We start from the raw sequence: 22,750 nt of genomic DNA on the forward strand, positions 1-22,750 counted from the left end.
CTCCTCCGGCCTGAGAGTGGCCTCATCATGGCAGAAGAGGGGGCCACTTGCCCAATGCATTGAGCTAGAATAAGGTAAAGCAATAACAATGCAGAATAAAGTGTAAAAGCTACTGAAAAAGTGCAGTGCAGATAGTGCAAGATCAAAACGGGGTGGATTGTGAGGCCAAGAGTCCGTATTATCGTACAAGGGATCCATTCAAGAGCCTGTTAAGACCAAGATAGAAGCCATCCTTGAGCTGGTGGTACATGGCTTCAGGCTTTGGTATCTTCTCCCCCAATGGAGGATGGGTGAAGAGAGAATGTCCAGGGTGGGTGGGGGTCTTTGATTATGCCGCTGCTTTACTGAGGCAGCAAGATGTGTAGACAGAATCTATAGAAGGCAGGATGGTTCCTATGACGTCCTGCGGTCATGTTGCCATAGCAAGCATCCAGACAGAATGCTTTCTGTGGTGCATTGGTAAGAATCAAAGGGGACATGCTGAATTTCTTCAGTCTCCTGAGGAAGTAGAGGTGTCATTGAGCTCTCTTGGTGCACCTCACGGGGGTTATTTAAAGTGGAGATAGGTACATTGTTGAAAGATCAGGAAATGAGATGCAGTGGGGAACTGGAACAAAAAAGGTGATGTGTTCTGGAGCTGTGATGCATTTTTAATTTCATCTGTGCATAAATTACTCAGATTAACACATGTACATCGAAACATACAGTGAAGTATATAATTTATGTCGACAACCAACGTAAAGCCTAAGGATGTGGTGGGAGCAACTTGCAGGTGTGGCCATATATTTTGGCACTGACATAGTATGGCCACCATCATGCTCACAGAACAACACAAGTAACAGTAAAGCAAGCCCCTTCCATCCACTCTCCCGCCCATGCACGCAGACAGTCCCGAGGTCAGGCCGTATACATGTGTACATGATGGAGCGGGCTAGAGGGACCAAATAACCCATTCCTGATTTTAGTTTCTTCTTTGTGCCATTCGCCCCTCCCGGCCAATAAAATACTTAAAATGTAGCTGTTGTCGCAATATAGAAGGTTTGGTTCCGGTCAGCGCTCTATAGGTAGGATATAAGCACAAGATTCTGCAAGCAAATGCAAAATGCTGCAGGAACTCAGCACATCAGGAAGGATCCATGGAAGGTTTGTTCCTCTCCGTAGATGCTGCCTGACCTACTGAGTTCCTCCAACATTTTGTGTGTGTTGCTTTAGGAAGGATACGTCTGTACTGCAGAAGGCGTAGAAGAGATTCACCTGGATTGGTGAAGTTTAGCTCTTGGAAGAGACACAATAGACAGGAGCAAAAGAAACTGAGGGATAACCTGATGAAAATATACAAATGGACTAGGTTTGGGTTATTGTTGTGACAGGTACTGAGTTACAGTGAGTTTGTTTTTTGCTTGCATGCTATCCAGACAGATCATAAGTACATTGAGGTAGTATAAAGGAAACAGAGCAAAGAATATACAGTAATGTTACAGTTACACAGAAAGTGCAGAGCAGGTAGGCAGATAAAGTGCAAGGGCCACCATGAGGGAGAATGGGAGATCAAGAGTTCATCGTTTTGCTAATGAGAGCTCCATTCAACAGTCTGATAAAAATGGGACTGGAGCTGTCCTTGAGGCTGGTGGATTTGTATCTTCTGCCTGTTGGCAGAATGTCCAGGGTGGATGGGGTCTTTGATCATACTTGCTGCTTTGCTGGGGCAGCGACAAGTGTAGACAAACCCATTGAGGGGAGGCTGGTTTCTGTGATGTGCTGAGCTGTGTCCACAAATCCCTGCAGGTTCTTGTGGTCAGGTGCAGAGCAGTTGCCGTACGAAGTCATTGTGCATGCCACTGGATGCTTTCTATGTTGCAGTGATAAAAATTGGTAAGGGTCTTTGGAAGTAGAAAGATTGGTGAACTTTCTTGTCTACATGGTTGGACCAGGACCATACCATTACCTTGTCTGTAATGTTGATCACCAACTGGTTTGGCAGATTGTGAAATGGTACGGATGATTTCAAACTAGTCCAGCTGATCTAACAATGTTCCAGGTCAGTTCCAACCAATCCAGCTGGTCTGAGGGATCACAAACTGATCTTGGACCCCTACCATTAACCAAGGGGCCCATGGACCTCAAGTTTAGAACCCCTGCTCTAGGGTTCAAAAACAATCAGACCACTCCAGGTTATCACATGTCGAGGGGTTGTCAGGGAAGAGTGATCATAACATGCTAAAGCTTTTAAAGATTGGAAGTCAAAGAGTCAAATACCAAGAAACAATTACTTCTTCCCAGTTAACGCCAAGGAAGTCATGCTGAGGCTTAATGTCAGACTGTACTTGGAGTATTGTGAGCCATTTTGGGCCCCATATCTAAGAAAGGATGTGCTAGAGATGGAGAGGGTCAAAAGGAGATTCCTGGGATGATCCCAGGAATGAAAGAGTTAACTTACAAGGAGCATTTGATGACTCTGGGCCAGTACTCCCTGGGGAGGGGTTCTCATTGAAACCTATCAAATATTAAAAGGCCTAGGTAGAGTGGCCATCGAGAGAATGTTTCCAATAGTGGAGGTGTCTTGGAGCAGAGGGCACAGCCTCGGGCTACAATGACATCCCTTTAGAGCAGAGATTAGGAATTTCTTTAGCCAGAGGGTGGTGAATCTGTGGAATTCATTGCCACAGATGGCTGTGGAGGCCAATTTATTGGGTATATTTAAAGCAAAGGTTCAATGGTTCTTGATTAGTAAGGATGTCAAAGATTACAGGGAGAAGGCAGGAGGCGGGTTGAGAGGGAAAATAAATCAGCCACGATGGAATGGCAGAGTAGACTCATGGGCCAAATGGCCTAATTCTGCTTCTATTTCTTATGGTCAGTGTCTCCGCACCCAAATCCTGCACTAATCCCATCGGATTTTCTCCATATTACCACCAACTCATAAATGTGAATACAGCAGACTGCGAGAGTGTGAGGTGTCAGGTGACTTGTGTGGACTCAGAAACTCAGGATTTGGCAGTGAACAAGCAATGGCTAAAGTTTAAAGAATTAGTACGTAGTTCACAAGTGAAATATAAACATTCAAAGTAAATACAACTGAGTAGAAAAATGGTCCATCTATGGCAATCATGAGAAGCTAAGATAGTAGAAGATCAAAGGGGAAAACATGTAACGTTGCCAAAATAAAAGCAAATGATTGGAAAACTTTCAGAATCTCACAGAGGAGAATAAGGCATTGAGAAGGAATGGAAAAGTAGAAACAAGCATAGATGAACAAGAAGCAGTGAGGAATATTGTAAGATATTCTCTGGATAGATAGAAGGGGAAAAGATTTGCAGGTCCCTTACAAACTGAGACAGATGTAATTATATTGGTTTGTTATTATTTCACATGTAGTCAAGCTATTTAGTACAGGAGATCGGATGATGTGTTGAAGTCGTATAGGACGTTGGTAGGGCCAATTTCGGAGTATTGTGTGCTCTTCAGGTCACCTGCCTACATACAGGAAAGATATCAATAAGATTGAGAGTGCGGAGAAAATTATCAAAGATGTGGTAGAGTTAAGGACCTGAGTTATAGGGAAATAGGTTAGGACTTTATTCCCTGGAGCCTCTGAGAGAAGGGAGATTTGACAGCGGTATATGAAATTATGGGGAATATAGATAGGGTAAATGCAAGCAGGCTTTATACACTGAGGATGGGTGAGACTAGAATTAGAAGTCATGGGTTAAGGGTGAGAGGTGAAATGTTTAACGGGAACATGAGGGGGAGCTTCTTCACTCTGAGGGTGGTGTGACTGTGGGTTGTAGCTGGCTGCTAGTGGAAGTGGCAGATGCAGGTTCAAGGTTCAAGAAGTACATGGATTGGAGAGGTGGAAGGCGAAGGGATAGTCCAGATGCAGGTGAATGGGACTAGGCAAAGTAGCAATTTGGTAAGGACTGGATGGGTCTGTTTCTGCGCAGTAGTGCTCTATGATTCTGTGTAACAGTGCAATAGACAATAGACAGTAGGTGCAGGAGTAGGCCATTCAGCCCTTCTAGCCAGCACCGCCATTCACTGTGATCATGGCTGATCATACACAGTCAGTACCCTGTTCCTGCCCTCTCCCCATATCCCTTGACCCCGCTATCTATAAGAGCGCTATCTAACTCTCTCTTGAATGCATCCAGAGACTTGGCCTCCACTGCCTTCTGGGGCAGAGCATTCCACATATCCACCACTCTCTGGGTGAAAAAGTTTTTCCGCATCTCTGTTCTAAATGGCCTATCCCTTATTCTTAAACTGTGGCCTCTAGTTCTGGACTCACCCATCAGTGGGAACATGCTTCCTGCCTCCAGTGTGTCCAATCCCTTAATAATCTTGTATGTTTCAATCAGATCCCCTCTCATCCTTCTAAATTCCAGTGTATACAAGCCCAGTCGCTCCAATCTTTCAACATATGACAGTCCCGCCATTCCGGGAATTAACCTTGTGAACCTACGCTGCACTCCCTCAATAGCAAGAATGTCCTTCCTCAAATTTGGAGACCAGAACTGCACACAATACTCCAGGTGGGGTCTCACCAGGGCCCTGTACAGCTGCAGAAGAACCTCTTTACTCCTATACTCAATTCCTCTTGTTATAAAAGCCAGCATGCTATTAGCTTTCTTCACTGCCTGCTGTACCTGCATGCTTGCTTTCATTGACTGATGTACAAGAACACCTAGATCTCATTGTACTTCCCCTTTTCCTAACTTGACTCCATTTAGATAGTAATCTGCCTTCCTGTTCTTGCCACCAAAGTGGATAACCTCACATTTATCCACATTAAACTGCATCTGCCATACATGATGCACCCAACTCACTCACCCAACCTGTCCAAGTCACCCTGCATTCTCATAACATCCTCCTGACATTTCACACTGCCACCCAGTTTTGTGTCATCAGCAAATTTGCTAATGTTACTTTTAATCCCTTCATCTAAATCATTCATGTATATTGTAAACAGCTGCGGTCCCAGCACCGAACCTTGCAGTACCCCACTGGTCACAGCCTGCCATTCCGAAAGGGACCCATTAATCACTACTCTTTGTTTCCTGTCAACCAGCCAATTTTCAATCCATGTCAGTACTCTGCCCCCAATACCATGTGCCCTAATTTTGCCCACTAATCTCCTATGTGGGACTTTATCAAAAGCTTTCTGGAAGTCCAGGTACACTACATCCACTGGCTCTCCCTTGTCCATTTTCATAGTTACATCCTCAAAAAACTCCAGAAGATTAGTCAAGCATGATTTTCCCTTCATAAATCCATGCTGACTCGGACTGATCCTTCTACTGCTATCCAAATGTGTCGTAATTTCCTCTTTTATAATTGACTCCAGCATCTTTCCCATCACTGACGTCAGGCTAACCGGTCTATAATTCCCTGTTTTCTCTCTCCCTTCTTTCTTGAAAAGTGGGACAACATTAGCCACCCTCCAATCAGCAGGAACTGTTCCTGAATCTATAGAACATTGGAAAATGATTACCAATGCATCCACGATTTCTAGAGCCACCTCTTTAAGTACCCTGGGATGCAGACCATCAGGTCCCGGGGACTTATCAGCCTTCAGACTCAACAGTCTATCCAACACCGTTTCTTGCCTAATATAAATTTCCTTCAGTTCATCCTTTACCCTAGTTCCTTTGGCCACTATTACATCTGGGAGATTGTTTGTGTCTTCCCTAGTGAAGACAGATCCAAAGTACCTGTTCAACTCATCTGCCATTTCTTTGTTCCCCATAATAAATTCACCCGTTTCTGTCTTCAATGGCCCAATTTTGGTCTTAACTATTTTTTTGCTATTCACATACTTAAAGAAGCTTTTACTATCCTCCTTTATATTCTTGGCTAGTTTACCTTCGTACCTCATTTTTTCTTGGCGTTTTTTGTTATCTTCTGCACTGAGGCAGTAAGAGGGAAAACAATGATAATGCAAAGTATTGTGTTCCAGGTACAGAGGAAGTGGTGTGCAGATAGATAATAAGGTGCAAGGTCATACTCAGCTAAATTATGAGGTTAAGAGTCCATCTTGGGGTACCAGTCAATGGCCTTATAACAGTAGGATGGAAGTTGTCCTTGACCTGGGTGATACATGCTTTCAGCCTTTTATACTTCTGCCCGATTGGAGGGGGTGATAAGAGAGGATGTCCAGTGTGGGTGGGATCTTTGGCTGTGTTGGTTGCTTTATTGAGGGGGCAACAAGGGTAGACAGTGTCTATAAAGTGGAGGCTGGTTTCCTTTATGTTCTGAGCTGTGTCCGTAACCACAAGAACCAGCAGAGTAGTTGCCCAACCAAGCTGTGATGCTTCTAGAAAGGATGCTTTCTATGGTGCATCGATAAAAATTGGGGCATGCCAAATTTCTAAGACGAAGGAGCAGAATTAGATTGTTGGTGAGCTTCCTTGCCTGCGGCATCTATGTGGATAGACCAGGACAGGTCCAGATAATGTTGACTTCTAGGAAGTTGAAGTTCTCAACCCTTTCAAAATTTGGTGTGCAATTTGGAGGGGAACTTGCTGATAATGAGGGTCTCTTGGCACCAGATGTGTGGCAACACTTGCTCAGCACAATCCTTGTTGATTTGATTTGATGCAAGTGACACATTTTACTATAACTTTTGATGTACATGTGAACTAAAAAAAATAACTCGTGTACAGAGCTGGGTGCAGATTGTCATAGAGCACTACAGCACAGCAGCAGGCCCTTCAGCCCATCTACTGACCAGATCTTCTCCTTGTTAACATCTGCCTGCACCTGGACCATAACCCTCCCACCCATATGCCTATCCAAACCTCTCTTCGATTAAACCTGCGTGCACCACTTCTGCTGGCAACTCATTCAACACTCGCGCCACTCTGAGTGAAGATGTTCCCCCTTGTGTTCCCTTTAAATACTTCACCTTTCACCCTACATCCATGACCTCTAGTTCCGGTCACCAGTGATAAACCATAATACATAGGAACAGAATTAGGCCATTCAGCCCATCAGATCTGCTCTGCCATTCTACCATGGCTGATCCTGGATCCACTCAACCCCCATATACCTACCTTCTCTCCATATCCTTTGATGCCCTGATCGATCAGGAAACTATCAACTTACACCTTAAATATGGACACTTACCTGGCCTCCTCTGCAGTCTGTGGCAGAGCATTCCATAGATTCATTACTCTCTGGCTAAAATAATTCCTCCTTAATTCTGTTCTATAAGGTCACCCCTCAATTTTGAGGTTGTTCCCTCTAGTTCTGGATACCCCCACCAAAGGAAACATCCTCTCCACATCCACCCTATCTAGTCCTTTCAACATTCGGTAGGTTTCAATGAGATCCCCCTACATTCTCCTAAATTTCCAGTGACTACAGCCCCAAAGCTGCCGAACACTCCTCAAATGTTAACCTCTTCATTCCCAGAATCATCCTCATGAACCTCCAGTGGACTCTCTCTGATGACAACACATCCTTTCTGAGATATGGGGCCCAAAACTGTTGACAATACTCCAAGTATTACTAGTGTCTTATAAAGGCTCTGCATTATCTCCTTACTTTTATATTCTATTCACCTTGAAATAAACGCCAATATTGCAGTTTCCTTCTTTACCACAGACTCAACATGTAAATTAACCTTCTGGGAGCCTTGCATGAGGGCTCTCAAGTCCCTCTGCACCTCTGACGTTTGAATCTTCTCCCCATTTAGATAATAATCTGCACCTTTGTTCCCTTTACCAAAATGCATTATCATACATTTCCCAACACAGTATTCCATCTGCCGCTTCTGTGCCCATTTTTCCAATTTATCTAAATCCTGCTGCAATCGCATTGCTTCCTCAGCACTACCTACCCCTCCACCTATCTTCGTATCATCCGTAAACTTTGCCTCAAAGCCATCAATTCCATTATCCAAATCATTGACAAACAATGTGAAAAGTAGCGGTCCCAATACTGACCCCTGAGGAACACCACTAGTCACTGGCAGCCAACCAGAAAAGGCCCCCTTTATTCCCACTTGCTGCCTCCTGCCTGTCAGCTATTCCTCTATCCATGCCAATATCTCTCCTGTAATGCCATGGGATTTTATCTTGTTAAGCAGCCTTGTGTGTGGCACCTTATCAAATGCCTTCTGAAATTCCAAGACAATGACATCAATTGCTTCTCCTTTGTCCACCCTGCTTGTTACTTCCTCGAAGAACTCCCACAGATTAGTCAGGCAAGACTTCCCTTTCCAGAAACCATACTGACTTTGACTTATTTTGTCATTAGTCTCCAAGTACCCCGAAACCTCATCCTTAATAACAGACTCCAACACTTTCCCAACGACTGAGGTGAGGCTAACTGGCCTATAATTTCCTTTCTTTTGCCTTCCTCCCTTCTTAAAGAGTGGAGTGACATTTGCAATTTTCCAGTCCTTCAGGATCACGCCAGAATCAAGTGATTCATGAAAGATCATGACCAATGCATCTGTTATCTCTTCAGCAATCTCTCTCAGGACTCTGGGATGTAGTCCAGCTGGATACTTATCCACCATAAGACTTTGGGTGTGCCTAGCACTTTTTCCTTTGTAATAGCAATGGCACTCACTCCTGCTCCCTGACACTCACGGACCTCTGGTGCACTACTAGTGTCTTCCACAGTGAAGACTGATGTAAAATCTCCACCCTTCCCTGTTGAGGCAGACCAGTAGTGGGGAAAGAAAACAGGAGGAACCCACATGAAGCCATACCCATACCTCTCTGCACACATATCAACACCCATACCCTCACGCCGCCCCACACTCATATCAACACCCATACATCCACACCTCCCAACACTCACATGAACACTCATACCCCTACACCTCTCCGGACTCACATCATAGCCATCAATGCCACCTGTCTGTCCATCACTCATACCCCTCCACACCACCATCCCCACTCCCTTTGTACCTCTCACAGCCTCTCCCTCCGTGCCCCAACCTCCACCCCAAACCACCTCAATACACACCTACTTCCTTCCTTATGCCCTCTCCCCATCATCTTTCTCTCTCACTCTTCCTCCTCCTACTTAGTCCTCCTCAGCGCCTTCTCCTCTACCTTCCTCCCCTTTTCCTCCTTCCCCTCCCCCTCTTCCCCTCACTCCTGCCCCCTTGCCGCCTTCCCCCCTTCCCCTCTCCCACCTCCCCTCCCCACGCTCTGTACTCTCGCAGCCAGGGCGAGGAGTGGAGGGGACGGCAGTGGCCGGCTGCTGATGCGGGTCGCCGCCAGCCCTTCGGCTGTGCCGCCGCCTGTGTGGAGCAGAGGCTGAGACCGTGTGTGTGGAGCCGCGTCAGTTTCGAGAGGAGGAGCTGGTGTTTAATTTCATCTCCGGCGCGCAGAGGAGCGGATCAGAAAATGTTCCTTTAGTCTCCGGAGTGGGACCACACCAAGGCGGCGGATTCAGTCTGTAATCCCGGGAAACGCTAGGAAATTCTGGGAGATCTCAGGAAGGAATTTTATAAGGAGAGACCTTGTTAACAATATGTGAGACAACGCAGACTGTGACATCGAAGCGTGGAGAGCTGAGCTTGGAGTATCCCGGGAAGTATCTGGGAGGTGTTTGTACCCGTTGCGGCTGACCGGCTGTGTCCTGGCCGAAGCATAACTGGTGCCGAGTTTGCCAAATTAATCTCGAAGGGAGAGCGGTTATCGCCAGCTTCGGTTTGGGTCGGCAAAATGGAGCGGTGATTCCGGCAGAGAGGGGAGTGGTGGTCAGAGAAAGCTTCGTCCGGAGTCAGGGGCTGGGACCCAGGACCGAGAAAAGACGCAAAATGTTGGGAAGACACGGCGGGTCGGTCAGCACCCGTGGAGCGAGAAACGGAGTGGAAGGCTTGGGTCCGTGATCTTCCGCCGGGACGGCGCGTTTGTTCGTACAGTGTAGAGTCATACAGCACGGAAATAGGCCATTCGGCCCAACACTCATGTTTACCCAGATCTCCATCCAAGCTACTGACTGGGATAAGAAGAGCCAGTTCAGAATGGGGCAGTTTTAATAATGACTGGGTTGTATTGAGGATCAACAGGACCGGGTAAACGTGGAGCCTTAAACTGCCCGGGCGAGTTAAAACGTTCGGTTGAGTCTTGCTGTGCTCCGCCAGTGGCAGGGGTGATGGCTACCCGCAAGGGGTGCTTCTGCCCGAACGAGGACAACGCTCGCTTTGTCCTCCTGGCATCGCTGATCGGCGTGTACCTGGTGTGTGGCGCCGCGATCTTCTCGGCCATCGAGCGGGACAAGGAGGTGGAATCGCAACGCCGGTGGGCGCAGCGGAGGGAGAACTTCAGCCGGAGGTACAACATCAGCCGGCCCGAGCTCAGCGTCTTCCTGCGGCACTACGAGGAAGCCGGGATGGCCGGGGTGCGGGTGGACGAGACCCGGCCCCGTTGGGACTTCGCCGGCTCCTTCTACTTCGTGGGCACCGTGGTCTCCACCATAGGTAACAAGATATCCGCCTCCCCATCCCCAGTCCCCGCTCGGTGCCGAGGGTAAACCGCAAGTAATGAGCCCATAGACATAGGAACAGAATTAGACTATTCGGCCCGTCGAGTTTGGTTCTCCATTTCATCATGGCTGATTTTACACAAACCAGAGAAAATCTGCCGATGCCGGAAATTCGAGTAACACACACAAAGTGCTGTAGGAACTCAGCAGGCCAGACAGCATCTATGGGGGGGAAAGTACAGTCGACGTGTCGTCAACTGTACTTTCCCCCCCATAGATGCTGCCTGCCCGAAACGTTGATTGTTTACTTTTTTTTCCATAAATGCTGCCTGGCCTGCTGAGTTCCTCCAGCGTTTTGTGTGTGTTGGCTGATTTAACATCTCGCTCAACCCCATTCTCCCGTCTTCTCCCATAACCTTTGACGCCTGACTAATCAATAATCTGTCAACCTTTGCTTTAAATATACCCAGTGACTAAGCTACCACAGCCGTCTGTAGCAACGAATTCCCCAGATTCATCACTCTCTGGCTAAAGAAATTCCTCCTCATCTCTGTTCTAACGGGAGACTCTTTAGAACTCTGGTCGGAGTCTCCTCCCAATATAGGAAACATCCTTCCTAGTCCATTCTATCTCGTCCTTTCGGTATTGGTTAGGTTTCAAAGAGATCCTCCTCATTCTCCTAAATTCCAGCAAGTGCAGGTCTGGAACGTTAACCCTTTCGTTCCCGGGATCGTTCTCGTGAACCTCCTTTGGACACTCTCCAATGCCAGTAGATCCTTTCTTATATAAGGGACCCAAAACTGAATATTCCAAGTGTAATCTGACCGATGCTTTATAAAGCCTCAGCGCTGTGGTGGGGTGGGGTAGTTAAAGTGGAGCGAGACTGAATTCACCAAGACCCCGAGTGTTCACCTGAGTGGGCAGCAGCTGGGAGTGAAGGAAACGTAATCAGCTTTATTATCGCTGATATATGTTGAAAATATGTTGTTCTGTGTCAGCAGTGCAGTGCAAAACATAAACATGCTATCAGTTGCAATAAGAAAGGGAGAGAGAGAAGGTAGCAAGGCAATGTTCATGGACCATTCACAAATCTCAAATCAAGTCAAGTCACTCTATTGTCATTTCGACCAAAACTGCTGGTACAGGACACAGTAAAAACGAGACTACGTTTTTCAGGACCACGGTGCTACATGAAACAATACAAAAACTACACTGATCTACGTGAAAACAACACAGAAAAAAACTACACTAGACTGCATAAAGACCAGGACTGCATAAAGTGCACAGAAACAGTGCAGGCATTACAGTAAATAATAAACAGGACAATAGGGCAGTAAGTTGGGTCAGGCCAGGCTCTGGGTATTGAGGAGTCTGATAGCTTGGGGGAAGAAACTGTTACATAGTCTGGTTGAGAGAGCCCGAATGCTTCGGTGCCTTTTCCCAGACGGCAGGAGAGAGAAGAAATCTGATGGTGGAAGGGAAGAAACTTCCTAAAATGTTTGAGTATTGGTAGTCAAGCTCCCTCCTCATGGTAGTAATGAGGGGTGGTGAGGTCCTTAATGATGGATGCTACCTTCTTGAGGCACTGCCTTTTGAAGAGAGGCTAGTGCTCATGTTGGAGCTGGCAGCTTTTCCCATCCTGCACATTGCCCCCCCCCCCCCCCCGTACCAGACAGCGAAGCAACTCGTTAAAATCTGCCTGAGAAACTGCTCATTGTGAGAGGGACCTACTTGGCGAGTAGATTACTCCACGGGAGGGGGTCTGCTGTGAGAGAAGATCTTCTCCATGACAGGGTATCTGCTCATGATGAAGGAGATGGACTCAGGGTGAGTTCTGTTCATTACAAGAAGGAGTGTGTTGTGCTTAGAGAGAGGTTTGCTGGTGGGATCAGTGTTCAACACAGGCCCCCAAAACTGGTCAAACTTACAAACGGTGTCCACTTTATTAGGTACACCTGTATACCTGCTTAGTAATGCAAATATCTAATCAGCCAATCATGTGGCAGCACTCAATGGATAAAAGGATCCAGACATGGTCAAGAGGTTCAGCTGTTGTTCAGACCATACATCAGAGTGGGGAAGAAATGTGATCTAAGTGATGATTGGTGGTGCCAGGCAGGGTGGTTTGAGTATCTCAGAAACTGCTGATCTCCTGGGGTCTTCACATTCGAACAGCCTCTTGAGATTACTGAGAGTGGTGCGAGAAACAAAAACATCCAGTGAGCGGCAGTTCTGTGGGCGAAAATGTCCTTGTTAATGAGAGGCATCAAAGGAGACTGGCCAGACCAGTTCAATCTGATAGGAAGGTGACAGATAACTCAAATAACCATGTGTTACAACAACAGTGGTGTGCAGAGGAGCCTCTCTGAACTTTGAATGGGCTATAGCAGCAGCAGATGTTAGTGTGCCTACTGGGTATAAAGTAAATTTCTACCCAATAGAATCAATATTTATTTCTGTAAACAAGTCTAAAATAACAGGACATTAATCCCATTGCTTTGTTCAAATTTGCCGACATTCCATCCGTGACTTTAGATTCAGATTCATTTACTTATCCCATGTCCATGAATGAATCGGAAGTCGGTAATGGAATTTGGGAAACCAACACAGCATGCCCACATTGCATGGCAGAGCAACGCAGAACACAATTAGCAACAAGGCAATAACAGCAAACAGGGATGAGGGGTAGTTAGAGGGCAGGGGTAATGGAATGGCAGGTCAGGAGTTTGAGTCTGCGGTTGAATGTCAGCGATCCCCAAAGTCATGTTGCAAGGGCTGAGGAGACTAGCAATCCCCAGCCGTAGACCAGTTCCAGGCTGGAAGTTTGTATAGGCGATGAGTCCCGGGTATGGGCAGGAATCACGAGGACCGGTGGTCTCTCAGGTCACTGGGGTAGGAGATCCGTCATCACTGTCAGTAAAACGTTTACGGTCCTGAGAGGGTTAGCTTTGAGCTGAAGTTTCTGTTCCTTTCCACCTAGCACAGTGTACACCTGTCACATGCAGGCCTGCCCCGCACCTTCAAATTCAGAAGATCTATTTCTGTTCCATTTCAACGTTGAGAATCTGGACTAGAGAGAGTTGAATTATGAAAGAAAGACCATGAACTTCTATCAGATCTTCTCTGAGCTCAGGATGCCTAAAAGTGCTTTGCATTTAATGGGCTGGGACATGTTGGGTCCTTCACCTTTGTTACCTATCCAGATGTCTCTTAAATGTTGAAATTGAGCTTGCATGCATCATTGCACATTCAGTTCATTCCACACCCTCACAATCCTCTGAGTGAAGAGGTTTCCCCTTATGTTCACCGCAAACTTTTCACCTTTCACCCTTAACCCATAACCTCTAGTTGCCCCACCCAACCTCAGTGGAAAAAGCCTGCTTGCATTTACCCTATCTATACCCCTCATAATTAAGTATAACTCTATCAAATCACCCAGCAACCTTCTACGTTCCAAGAAATAAAGTCCTAACCTATTCAATCATTCCATAGGTCCTCCAGACCCAGCAACATCCTTCTAAGTTTATGTACACAACGCTAGAAGAACTCAGCAGGTCAGGCAGCATCCGTGAGAAAAGAGTAGCCAACGTTTCGGGCCGAGACCCTTCATCAAGAATCATTCCTGATGAAGGGTCTCGGCCCGAAACGTTGGCTACTCTTTTCTCACGGATGCTGCCTGACCTGCTGAGTTCTTCCAGCGTTGTGTACTTATTCTTTGATCCACAGCATCTGCAGTTGTATTTTTGTGCTCCTTCTAAGTTTTCTCTCTACTCTTTCAACCTCTTTTGTATCTTTCCTGTAGGAAGGTGACCAAAGCTGCACTGAATACTCCAAATTAGGCCTTAATGATGTCTTATTCAACAACTTCAACATACTCAATACTTCGATTTATGAAGGCCGATATGCTAAAAGCTTTCTTTAAGACTCCATCAACCTGTGATGCCACTTTCGGTGAATTAAGGACCTGTATTCACAGATCTCTTATTTCAACCTCACTCCTCGGTGCCCCACCATTCACTGTGTAAGACCTACCCTGTTTGGTCCAACTGAAGTGCAACACCTTGCACTTGTCTGTATTAAATTCCATAGGCCATTTTTCAGCCCATTTTTCCAGCTGGACCATACCCCCAATCTTGGTGTCATCTGAAAAATTGCTTATCCTGTTAACCACATTAGCATCCAGATTGATGATATAGATGACAAAGAACAATGGGCCCATCTTAATAATCCCTGTGGCACTCCACTAGTCACAGGCCTCTAGTCAGAGAGGCAACCATCTACCACCACTCTCTGGCTTCTCCCACAAAGCAAATGTCTAGTCCAATTTACTACCTGATTTTGAATCCCGAATGATTGAACCTTCTTGAGCAACCTTCTATGCAGTACCTTGTCAAATGCTTTGCTAAAGTCACCTAGACAACATCCACTGCCTTGCCTTCATCAACTTTCCTGGTAACTTCCTTGAAAAGGTATAAGATTGGTTAGACACGACCTACTACACACAAAGCCATGCTGACTATCCTTAATCACTCTGTGTCTATCCATGCTTGCATCTTCCAAATCTTCATTTTCATTGTAACATTCAAGATGATTGTCGATACATTCAAATTCTTTGTAGTTCCTAACTTGTTGAAGTAGTGAAATTGTTCCATTTTCACTCATGGCCATTTCTGGCATCTCCAATCCTGAATGCTTGAAACCACAGTGAGCAAAGCAGTTTTGAATTGTCTTACTGCTTATTTCTCACCAACTATCTCTGACAAAAATTGCTGCTTTTTGAATAGCATGTGATGCTATTTAAAATCCCTATGCTCTAAGCACATTGTAGTGTCTAACAGCCACATGATGTGCACAGGAATGACGCTAGTTAGAAAGAGTTTGGCAGCACTCTCTGTCCCAATTAAGTGGCACAGCGTTCCAAATAAACAAAGTGAATCCCAGCTATTTTCTCAAATAGTTTTTGTTCTTTAAGAGTTGTCCCAAATAAGCCACTACCCTGATTAACTGATCAACTGGAATCCACTGTACAATAGAATCAATCAAAAGCTGCATACAAATAAAGACACTGCTTTACATTGACTGTTTTACTGAGGCAGTGAGAAGATTAGACAGAGTCCATAGAATGAAGGCTGATTCCCATGGTGTGCAAAGCTGTGTCCAGAACTCTCTGTCAGAGCAATTGCCATACCAAGCAGTGATATGTCGGGATCAGAGGTTTTCTGGGGTGCATCTACGAACATTTGTGAGTTATGTTTCCTTTGCAATCTGGGAACGATAGCCATCAATTTAAACACAGCAGGAGGGAAATAGTTAATGAATGTTTATAGAAATAGTATTGATTGTAGCACTTGTGCAGGTAGTAATTGAAATTTTCTGTCTTGGATTCCTGTGTTGAACAACTGCACGACCACATTCATACAAGGTTCCAAATGTCTACTGGGAGAGTGGGCTAGGTTCATCCCTCCACTTGCTCCATAACCTGCGGAGAACTTTACTTTCATTGATATGGGATTCGTTCCATTCCAAAAGACCAATGGGTCTTGGTTTAGCATCCCAGGGGAAAAGCGGACCCACAACTTGCTGGCAGACACCAGAGTCACCCAGCCACAGCAGAGCGGATCCCATTAACCGAGAAGATCTCTCCTCTGAACAGTTCCCACCCACTGAGCTGACCCCACTGACTGAGAAAATCCCATCCCTGAACAGTTCCACCCACTGAGCTGACCCCACTGACTGAGAAAATCCCATCCCTGAACAGTTCCACCCACTGAGCTGACCCCACTGACTGAGAAAATCCCATCCCTGAACAGTTCCACCCACTGAGCTGACCCCACTGACTGAGAAAATCCCATCCCTGAACAGTTCCACCCACTGAGCTGACCCCACTGACTGAGAAAATCCCATCCCTGAACAGTTGCTACCCTCTCAGCAGATCCCACACACTCCAGTGGGTCCCACAATAGATTCACGCTGAGCAGATCAGACAGTGAATTGATCGCAGTCATTGAGAAGATTTCACTGAGCAGATCCCAGACAGAGGGCAGATCCCAGTCACAGAGCTGACCTTACAGAGTAGATCCCAGTCACAGAGCTGACATTACAGAGTAGATCCCAGTCACAGAGCTGATCTTACAGAGTAGATCCCAGTCACAGAGCTGACCTTACAGAGTAGATCCCAGCCACAGAGCTGATCTTACAGAGTAGATCCCACTCCCTTTCAGAAATCTCTCCAGCACACTGGGATGCTAAACCAAGGCCCATTGGTCTTTAGGAATGGACCCCTGTATGGTGTAGACAAGCTGTGACCTGTAGAGCTACAGACCCAGCACTGGAAGGAGCACTCTCTTAGCCAGTACTATATAAAAGCCCATTTAGCCTCAATGTATACTGCAATTTTCTACGATTCTGAGCAATAATCCTAATATCAGGTACTTCTTTACAATTAATAGGGAATTAAGTTTGTTTACCTTTGTTCGAAATCTTCTGTATTTTAACCCTATTGGCGCCGTTTAGTTGTAATTTGTCATAAATAAAGATTCCAAGTATTCGCCACCTCATTCTGCACTGGCTGAATTTTGCTTCACCCCTTTTACTTACATAACCTTGCAAGCAATGAAATAAACCGCATCTCCTTTCATGTGGGGAAACAATATTACTTAGATTGTTTTATAAAGTATTTTTAAATTGATTGCACGTTAATTCGAAAATAATCAAGAACAGGATGTAGAACTTTTAGAGAGGGTGCAGAGGAGATTTATCAGGATACTGCCTGGACTAGAGAACATATGAAGATAGGTTGAGCAAACTAGGGCTTTTCTCTTTGGAGCAAAGGAAGATGAAAGGCGACTTGGTAGAGGTGTAGAGGATGATAAGAGGCATTAATCAATTGGACAGTCAGATAGTTTTCTCCAGGGTTGAAATGGCTAATGTGAGGGGGCGTGATTTTGAGGTGACTGGAGGAAAGTATAAGGGGATATCAGGTAAGTCTTTTGCACAGAATGGTTGGTGTATGGAACATCTTGCCAAGTTTGGTGGTAGATTCAGATGCATTAGGGACATTTAAGAAACTCTTAGATATGGATGATAGAAACATGGAGAGCTATGTAGGAGAAGAATTAGATTGATCTTAGAGTAGGTTAAAAGGTTGGCACGTAATTGTGGGCCAAAAGGCCTGTATTGTGCTGTACTCTTCTATGTTCTAGTTCCCTACTTCAAGGAGGGTTGATCTAAAACGATGATGTCTTATAAAGCTGCTGTGTGTGAGTAGGTACACTCCTCTGCATCTCCCTGAAATCTTCCACATTCTTCCCCATAATGAGACGACCAGAGTGAAACAATACTCCAAGTGTGGTGTAAGCAGAGCTTCTGTGTCAATACAGAAACAGACACTTTAGCTCAACATGTACATGCTGCACAAGGTGCCCAACTAAGCTAGTCGTGTCTGCCTACATTTGGTCCATATCCTCTTTCCTACACATGTACTTACCTAAATGTTTTTTACATATTGCTATTGTTCCTGCCCTGACCAATTCTTCTGGCTGCCCATCCCATATACACACCACCCTCTGTGAAGAACATAAGAACATAAGAGATAGGAGCAGGAGTAGGCCAATCGGCCCCTCAAGCCTGCTCCGCCATTCAACAAGATCATGGCTGATCCAATCTGAACTCTAGTTTTCACCGAATTCCACAAGGCAACAGTGCCAACCAACAGGGCACCATGCTGCCCATTTTATTTTATTATTCATCCCGCCCAAACCCATGTGATCACCCGGGGGAAAAAAACCGAGTTGCCAATTGAGGAGAAAAAATCTGGAAAATTCCTCTCCAACCCATCCAGGCTATCGAAAACTGGTCCAGGAGATCACATGGCTGATCTAAACCTAGCCTCATGTCCACTTACCTGCTCGCTCACCGTATCCCCTAATGCCATTTTTATCCAGGAAAATGTCTATCTCTGTTTTGAATTTATTGAGTGTAGTAGCTTCCACAACTCTCTGGGGCAGTAAATTCCACAGCCCCACTACTCTCTGAGTGAAGAAATTTCTCCGCATCTCAGTCCTAGAACGGCATCCCCTTATTTTAAGATTATGCCCCCTAGTCCTAGTTTCACCCATCATTGGGAACATTCTCCCCGCATCCACCCGATCAAGCCCCTTCACAATCTTATATGTTTCAATAAAATCGCCTCTCATTCTTCGGAACTCCAATGAGTAGAGTCCCAATCTACTCAACCTCTCATCATACATCAACCCATCCATCCCCAGAATTAACCTAGTGAACCTTCTCTGCACTGCCTCGAGAGCCAGTACGTCCTTTCTTAAATATGGACACCAGAACTGCACGCAGTACTCCAGGTGTGGTCTCACCCATACCCGGTACAACTGCAGTAAGACCTCCCTGTTCTTCTACTCCATCCCCCTAGCAATAAAAGCCAGCATTTCATTGGCCTTCTTGACCACCTGCTGCACTTGCATACTAACTTTTTGTGTTTCCTGCACCAGGACCCCCAGATCCCTTTGCACAGAAGCACTTTCCAGTTTCTCTCCATTTAGATAATAACTTGCTCTATTATTTTTCCTGCCAAAGTGCAAGACCTCACACTTGTCAGTATTATATTTCATCTGCCAAATGTCTGCCCAATCACTCAGCCTATCTATGTCCCCCTGCAGGGTTTCAATGTCCTCCGCACTCATTACACTCCATCCTATCTTTGTGTCATCAGCAAACTTCGATACGTTGCACTTAGTCCCTTTCTCCAAATCATTAATATAGATTGTAAAGAGTTGGGGTCCCAACACCGACCCCTGCGGAACACCACTAGTCACCAACAGCCAGTCTGAGAATAAACCATTTATCCCAACTCTCTGTTTTCTGTTAGAAAGCCAATCCTCCACCCATGCCAGAATATTATCCCCAATCCCATGATTTTTTACTTTAAGTAATAATCTTTGGTGTGACACCTTGTCAAATGCCTTTTGGAAGTCCAAATACACCACATCCACTGGTTCCCCTTTATCTACCCTATATGTTATGTCCTCAAAGAACTCCAACAAATTTGTCAAACATGACTTCCCTTTTGTAAAGCCATGCTGACTTTGTCCTATTAAGCTATGTTTATCCAAATGCCCTGTTACTGTTTCCTTAATTATCGATTCCAACATTTTGCCAACCACAGATGTTAGGCTAACTGGCCTATAATTCCCAGCCTTCTGTCTATTGCCCTTTTTAAATAAAGGAGTTACATTAGCATTTTTCCAATCTGCCGGGACCATTGCCGAGTCCAGCGAGTTTTGAAAAATTATCACTAATGCATCCACAATCCCGACCGCCACTTCCCTTAAGACCCTAGGATGCAAGCCATCCGGTCCAGGGGATTTATCCACCTTCAGTCCCATTAATTTATCAAGTACCGTTTCCTTGGTGATTTGAATCGTAGTTAGCTTCTCTCCCCCTAGAGCCCCCTGTTTATCCAGTGTTGGGATATTTTGAGTGTCCTCTACTGTAAAAACTGATACAAAATATTTGTTCTGCGTTTCCGCCATCTCCATGTCCCCTACCATTAATTTCCCGGTCTCATCTTCTAGGGGACCAACATTTACTTTAGCCACCCTTTTTCTTTTTATGTAATTATAAAAACTCTTACTATCTGCTTTTATGTTTTTCGCCAATTTACTTTCATAATCTATCTTCCCCTTCTTAATCAATCTTTTTGTTATTTGCTGCTGATCTTTAAAAGCTTCTCGATCTTCAATCTTCCCACTAGATTTAGCTACCTTATATAACTTTCTTTTTAGTCATATACTTTGCTTTATTTCTTTACTTAGCCACGGATAACTATTTTTTCTTTTACACCCTTTTTTCTTCAGTGGAATATATTTTTCTTGATAGTTGTAAAATAACTCCTTAAATATACACCACTGATCAAGTACCGATCTACCCTTTAATCTATTTTCCCAATCCATCTTAAGCAATTCCACTCTCATACCATCATAGTCTCCTTCATTTAAGCTCAGTACGCTTGTTTGAGATCCAACCCTCTCATCCTCTAATTGAATATGGAATTCGACCATGTTATGGTCACTCATTCCAAGGGGATCCTTTACTAGGACATTTTTTATTAGTCCTGTCTCATTACACAGGACCAGATCTAAGACTGCTTGCCCCCTTGTCGGCTCAGTAACGTATTGTTCAAGGAACCCATCCCGAATACACTCAATAAACTCTTCTTCAAGATGCTTGGGTTTCTTTTAAGTTCAAGTTAAAATTTGTTGTCATTCAACCATACCGTACACGTGTATACAGCTAAAGGAAACAACAAGGTGCATAGGGCGCACAGTACATACAAAACATACGCCACATAAAATAATATTAACAGATAACTTAAAACATTCTGTGGATATATAAAGGTGCATATATGATATATAGTTAAATATATAACTGTATAATGCTACTGGTATTGTCATAAATAGTGTGTACTGGGTGGTAACAGGATGCCTCCTGGGGGAAGAAATTGTTACCCAGCCTCACAGTCCTTGTCCTTGTGGTGCCTCTGCCGGATGGTAGGGGGTCAAAGAGATTTGTGTGGGATCAATGGTGAGGGCTGTGCAAACATACGTGTCTGATATATGGATTAGATCTTTCCCCTCTCACTTTCAACCTCTGCTCTCGATTTTTGGTTCCCTTTTTCTGGGACAAAGGCTGTGTGCTCATTCACCCTATCTGTGCCCCTTGTGATTTAATATATCTCTGTAAGGTCAACCCCTCAGCCTCCTACGTCCCAAGGGATACAGTCCTAGCTGGCCCATTTAGAGATACAGCACGGTAATAGGCCATTATGGCCCAATGACACTATGCTGGCAAATTACACCCATGTGACCAATTAACCTTCTAACCCCACATCTTTGGAACCTGGGAGAAAACCAAAGCATCCGCACTGGGGAGCCCCACAGAGTCATGGCGAGAATGTACAAGCGCCTTACAAACAGCGGTGAGAATGGAACCCGGATCGCTGGTGGTGTATTAATGTCATGCTAGTTGCTATGATACCAAGCCCCACCCTCAGTAACTCAGGCTCCCAATCTCTCACAAAGTTTTTGTAAATCGTCTTTGCCCTTTCCCGTAGCAGGTTGCACAGAACGGTACAGAATCCCGTAAAGCCGGACAAGCACGCATAATAATCAGCCACACGCGATTGTTCAGTTATTCAAACTGAAGTAACTTGTAGACTCACATACATCGGCTTTGAAATGGTGGTCACAAACGTGAGAAAATCTGCTGATGCTGTAAATCCAAAGCAACACACACAAAATGCTGGCCAGGCCCGGAGTAGTGAAGGGTCTCGGCCCGAAATGTCGACTGTTTATTCTTTCACGTAAATGCTGCCTGGTGGGCTGAGTTACTCCAGCATGTTCTGTTTGAAATGGTGGAGGAGTGGAAAAGTGGGATGAAGTTTGTTTGTTTGCACCACTGGGTCTTCCTGGGTTTCTCAGCACAGGACATCTGTCACTCTGACTCTAGTGAGCCTAACTTTGGCAGGATCTCCAATTCTACTGTTTATTTTGTTCAATTAGTTTACATTACTTTCATGTTTTAAATTATTTCTAATTTCTGCCAGGGGAGGTGGTGGAAGCAGATAAGATAGTAACAGTTAGGGTGTTAAGGTAGCATTGCGGTTAGCGTCACGCTATTCAGTGCCACGGGGAGAACACACAAATTCCTTACTGACAGCGGCAGGAATTAAACCCCAGTCACTGGCACTGGAAAGAGTTACGTTAACTGCAATGCTACCGTGTTCCATCATCTGCAGTTTTTTGAATGGTCATTTCTAGGAATGATGTAATTGCACTGGAGAGGATGTGCAGGAATGATTTCTGAGGGCGTTCTCACATTCATATACTCATACAACTTAGAAGTAGGCCACTCAGCCCATTGAGTCTGTGCTTGCTCACTGTGGAATCCCATCAGGGAAACTCCCTCTCATTTCCTGTAAACTATTCTCTCTCATTCTCATCTTTTCCCTGATTTCCCTACCAGGACTGGAAAGTTGTATCAGACATGAAGGATTGGATGGGGTGAGGCTGTTTTCTTTGGAACAGAGCAGGCCGTGGAGACTCCTAATTGAGGTGTATAAAGGGCCCAGGTAGGATAAATAGGATAAATTGAAAGAATGCTTCCATTAGCGGAGGGATTAAAAGCCAGGGAGCAAAGATGTAAAGTATTTGGAAGAAGAAAAGCAGATGACGAAATAACTTTTCTTGCAGAGGGTGATGGGATGTGGAGCTCGGTGTCTGAAAGTGTGTTG

At 45.2% G+C, this 22,750-nt stretch overlaps 1 protein-coding gene across 1 annotated transcript in view; it reads left to right on the forward strand.

Moving 5' to 3' along the window:
- Positions 1–9,477: 9,477 nt before the first annotated feature.
- The window catches only part of kcnk13a (potassium channel, subfamily K, member 13a), a 46,759-nt gene continuing 33,486 nt past the window's right edge, over positions 9,478–22,750 (forward strand). The window contains exon 1 of the mRNA XM_073039379.1: positions 9,478–10,441. Within this exon, the coding sequence (XP_072895480.1) occupies positions 10,117–10,441 (325 nt within the window). The 5' untranslated portion in view covers positions 9,478–10,116. The remainder of the gene's footprint in view (positions 10,442–22,750) is intronic.

The sequence above is a fragment of the Hemitrygon akajei genome, chromosome 3 (assembly GCF_048418815.1).
Source record: "Hemitrygon akajei chromosome 3, sHemAka1.3, whole genome shotgun sequence".
Classification (NCBI taxonomy): Eukaryota; Metazoa; Chordata; class Chondrichthyes; order Myliobatiformes; family Dasyatidae; genus Hemitrygon; species Hemitrygon akajei.